A 4,576-nucleotide genomic window follows, 5' to 3' on the forward strand; every position below is an offset into this window, starting at 1 on the left:
GGAGGTCAGCCCCCAACCTGTACTGGTGCATGGGGTTATTCCTCCCCAGATGCAGTACCCCACACTTGCCCTTGTTGAACTTCATAAGGTTTTTCTCTGCCCAACTCTCCAGCCTGTCCAGGCCACGCTGAATGGTGGCACAGCCTTCCGGTGTGTCAGCCACTCCTCCCAGGGTGCCCTCGGGGAGATGTGCCAGCAGCCAATGGGATGCCAAGGAACCTTTCCTCCAACGTGGCCACCAGTGGGTCACAGTGCTCCACTGAGGACACCTAAGGCACCAGGGCCCTCTCTGAGATGGTTCCTCCTCCTCCTCCCCAGGCACTGGCCATGGCCACCCCCAGCACAAACACCGACGTGGCAAAGCCAACGCGTGCAGTCCTAGTGCACAGTGGAGGGACAGGATGGGACCGAGCCACGGGCACAGCAGCACCCCCTGACATTTGATGGCATCTATTTCTCTTCCTTAAGCAGCTCCCAAGCTGATGGGCAAACCAAAAAGAACAATCCAGAGCACCAGGAACAATAAACCCAAGGGCTGTAACATTTCAGGAGAGAAAAATTAAATTAAGGAAAAAAAAAAAATCAATCCAGGAGGTCTCATCCAGGCAGCAGCCGGTGTTTTGCCCCGCAAACCGCACACAGCACCGCTCCGCAGCACCATCCCTCCCTCCCTCCTCCCGCAGCCCTGGCTGCCGCCGAACCGCGTGGGGCTCCCGGGAGGAAAGTACGGAGAAGGCTTTGCATTTGCCCGTCGCCCACATTCACGCCGTCCCTGACACCAGGTGCCTCCAGCAGGATTCCATTTAAGCCCACGAATAGAAACCGCAACTCTGCTCCGAACCAGCCAGCGCTACCTCTGAGCAACAGAAACCAAAAAAAAGAAAAAAAAGAAAAAGAAAAGCCTGTGGGGATGTACCGACAAGTGGAACCCCCCCAAAACACGAGCTATGAAAGCCAAGGAGCTTTTGGATACCGGCACCACAATGGTGATGCCGGTATCCAAAATCCCTGCAAGGAGGATTAGGAAGATCATAAAAATCAGCAGCTTTTAAAGGAAGAAACACTTTCCGCTTCTCACAATGTGTTGGGTTTATTTTCCCCACCGATGTCGAATGCCTTTACAGCGGAGGATGACTGGGATGGGAACTGAGGGCATGTGGTCCGCGGGGTCCACGGTCCGTAAATGCCCTGAAGAGCATTAGGGGACGACCAGGACTCGGCAGGATGGTAAATAAACCTCCATCCACACCTCCCGACTGGAAGAGCTCCTCAAAGTGTTTTTGCAAAGGCATAAAAATCTCTGAGGGTGACAAACCAGACGTACACGAACCTGCACCGCGGGAGAGGACCCACTGCGTGGTGGGGCAGGGCTGGAGGTCCGTGCCCCGCTGATTTCCCTGAGCAACACTGCCAGCGAAAGAGGAGAAAAACCCCACAAGTGGAAAGGCTGATGCTAAAACCCGATTATTTCCAAACCTTTCCTCTAAGAATAACGAGAGATGTCACCCTCAGACACCCACCCCCCCTTGTGCCCAGGTCCCGGTTGCAGGGCTTTCCGAGGGGACGCCGCAAGAGGGTGAGCGGCAAGCCCAGCACCCATCACCGCTGCCGAAAGCAGAGGTAAGGCAAAGTCCCATTCCCACAGGAAAACCCCCAAATTCCTTTTAATGAAGTTTTCCAAGGCAAGGGCACCAATTCATTGGTTTCCCTTCCACGGGATACATTTAAACACCCAAAGCATCCATCACACCTTTGCGGGCATCACCACGAGCACTGGCCAGGGCAGCAGCGAGGCGTGTGGGTACGAATTCAGGGTGCCCAGGCTGGGCAGCAGCCCCAAAACAGGCTCTGAGGTGCCCAGAATCCCCACAGCTCAGGATGGGGCTTGGTGGGATGGAGACCCGAGGAGGCAGGAGGACCTTTGGGGACCAGCAGCGAGGGCAGAGCCCACCTGCCCTCAGCCCTGAGGAGCGGTAACAAAACATCCGGAAAGGTTGGCAGGCTCAGCGCGTAATTTTAGCGAAAATAATAGCTCTAACCGTGCACGGCATGTGCCACTGCAGAGCTTCAAGCCCACACCCGCTGGCGCCACCATCTCAAACCCAAACTCCTAATGGCAGGGGGGGGCCGCCTGTAGCTGTGTTTCCAACCCAGGATGCTCAGGACCAAGAGAAAACCCACCTCAACGCTTTCTACAGTGGGGAAAAAGCAATTCCCTCCCAGCTGGGTCCCCTCCTCGCGCTTCCGCCTCTCCCGCCGGCTGACAGCAGGGCTGTCAAATGCCGTGACGTTTCCTCCACTCCCGGGATTTTTTCATCCTTCAGCATCTGTTCCTTTTGCCATTTTTCTTCTATTTTCGCAGGCAATAGCTGCAGCAGCAAGGAGGTGGCTGGAGGGGGAAGCTAGCAGTCCTAAATTTAACCGTTATCCGATGAAGCCCGGCTCATCGATGATGAATTTAGTGCCAGGTCCCTCAAACACAGCCGTACAAACAGCCCCGTGCGGGGACCTGCCCTGCAGCACCCAGATGACCCCCCAGAGCAGCCCCAAGCTCCGGGCATCCCAGACGGCTTTCGCATGGGTGTCTGCCCAGGGCGGAGGAGAATGTGCCCGTGGTCACGTCTGGCAGCGGCACTGGGTAAACGAAATGTAATTTTCTAGAGGATTTGTTAAGAAAACTTAACCGAATTAGGGAAATCATTTCAGCAGAAGAAATAAACATGGAAAAATATGTAAAAACATTTTTCAGCTCCTGCTCAATGAAGACTGATAACTTCTCTAAAGATTTATCTATTCTCTGTTTACTATTTTTTTAATTTCCCTTTTTTTCATCCACTACAACGGATGAATCATCTGAAAAATTACCAAAACCTATTTTCAAGACAAATTCAATGCTCTGCTTCGAACCACCGCAAATTTGGGGATGTCACAGCCATAGAGAAGCAAAGGACAGCGACGCCAGCGGGGCCATGGGCTGACCCCTGGGGTCTGCTGCGGGGACGGGGGCTGGAGGACACGGCTTAGCCCCACTCTGAGCCCCTCAACCTGCCTCTGGGCAGGACCAGGGTGAGGTGAAAACCGACAGCGTGGTTAAATGACTTCAGACCATCTCTAGGGCAGGGGGGATAAGGGAATCATCATCTTCTCTCCAGTCGCCAGTGAAGCCAGTGCCCAACTCTGCAGGGGAAGATGCACCCCCCCCCAGCCCTCCCCTCCCACAGCCATCGTCTCCACCACTCACCGGCAGCCCTGGTGGTCCTGGCAGCCCCGGAGGTCCCGGTTTCACATGGCCCCGCTGCCTGTGGGCCACCGGCGAGATGGGGTGTCCCAGGCGGGCAGCGCCGTCCCCAAGCCCTGGGACAGCGGGGCTGGCCGCTACCCGGGGATGCTCAGGGACACCCACAGCTGACCCCGTCCCCAGGGGACCTTTGGGGGCAGCTGCCCGAGGCACCGATGGGGAGACCTTGGCAAAGGTGGCAGGCACGTCCAGGTCAGTGATGGCATCACCGGGTTTGCCGGGCGAGAGCTGCCGCCAGGTGCCCGCGTCGCCCCTCAGCTTCTCCGTGGTGACGTTCTCCTCCCCGGGGTCAGAGGCTGGCTCCTTCTTGGCTGCTCTGTGTGTTTTGATGGAGGGTCCTGGGCAGACAAAAGCACCATCAGGTACCCAGGCATCACAACGGTACACAGGAGAAATGGAGGACACCATGACTATGGACTCACCGGAACTACCAGCGACCCACGGGCTGCTCCTGCCAAACCCTGGCCTGCCGGGGCCGGTGATTTTGTTGTAGGTGGAGTTCAACAGCTCAAAGCCTTCATCCTCAATAGAAAGGCTGCCCTCCTCCTCCTCCTCAGCTGACGGCATCTCTGCAGCAGAGAGTGAAGTCAGGGCGCTCCCATCAGGCTGGAGGTTGAGGGTCTCCTGGGCGTCCTCCCACGTCCAAGGCGGCCCCAGGGTCAAATCTGAATTGGTGAGTCTGGAGTCCTGAAAAAGAAGAAGGAAAAAAAAAGAAATTTGAAATTGAGCCTTTGCTGCTCAACACACTTGTGCTGCTTAATTTCCCACGTGCGGGAATGCTGCTGCCGGGGATGAGGCAGCTCCTGGCTTGCGAGCCGCAGGCAGGACCCCCCGAGCTCCGGAGCAGCTCCTCAGCAATGGGCAGGTCAGTTTGGCCACATACAAAACCAAACTCGCCCTCCGCAAAGGACACGAGCCAGTTGTCAGCGTGGCCCACGCTAACACGAACCTGCTTCTCACAGTTCCACCGCAATGATCCCCCAACACCATTTTTGATGCTGGAAGAACATCGAGAGAAGAGCCCATAACCTAATGAGAGAAATCCAAGCTTGAGAGCAATTACTAAAACAATTAAAGCAAATGCATAGAGTTATACTGGGGATCGTTCTGCCCCTTTGGCCTTTGATTTTGCTGCTTCAAGGCTCCCGGTGGTCTCAGGGGAATGGTACAGGAGCTTGTAGCCCCCACCACACATCTCCTCCCCGGCCAAGGAGCTGCAAACCTGGCAAACCTCCATGAGTTGGGTTGGGTTGGGAAGGGAAGGGAAGGGAAGGGAAG

General features: G+C 56.0%; 1 protein-coding gene across 1 annotated transcript in view; it reads right to left on the minus strand.

Annotated features, from left to right (window-relative positions):
- The window catches only part of CACNA1B (calcium channel, voltage-dependent, N type, alpha 1B subunit), a 424,961-nt gene that overhangs the window by 37,391 nt on the left and 382,994 nt on the right, over positions 1-4,576 (minus strand). Inside the window, 3 exon segments of the mRNA XM_009888006.1 lie at positions 3,242-3,636; positions 3,721-3,985; positions 4,182-4,327. Coding sequence (XP_009886308.1) covers positions 3,242-3,636; positions 3,721-3,985; positions 4,182-4,327 — 806 coding nt within the window.

This window comes from Charadrius vociferus, unplaced genomic scaffold (genome assembly GCF_000708025.1).
Source record: "Charadrius vociferus isolate BGI_N301 unplaced genomic scaffold, ASM70802v2 scaffold1040, whole genome shotgun sequence".
Taxonomy (NCBI): Eukaryota; Metazoa; Chordata; class Aves; order Charadriiformes; family Charadriidae; genus Charadrius; species Charadrius vociferus.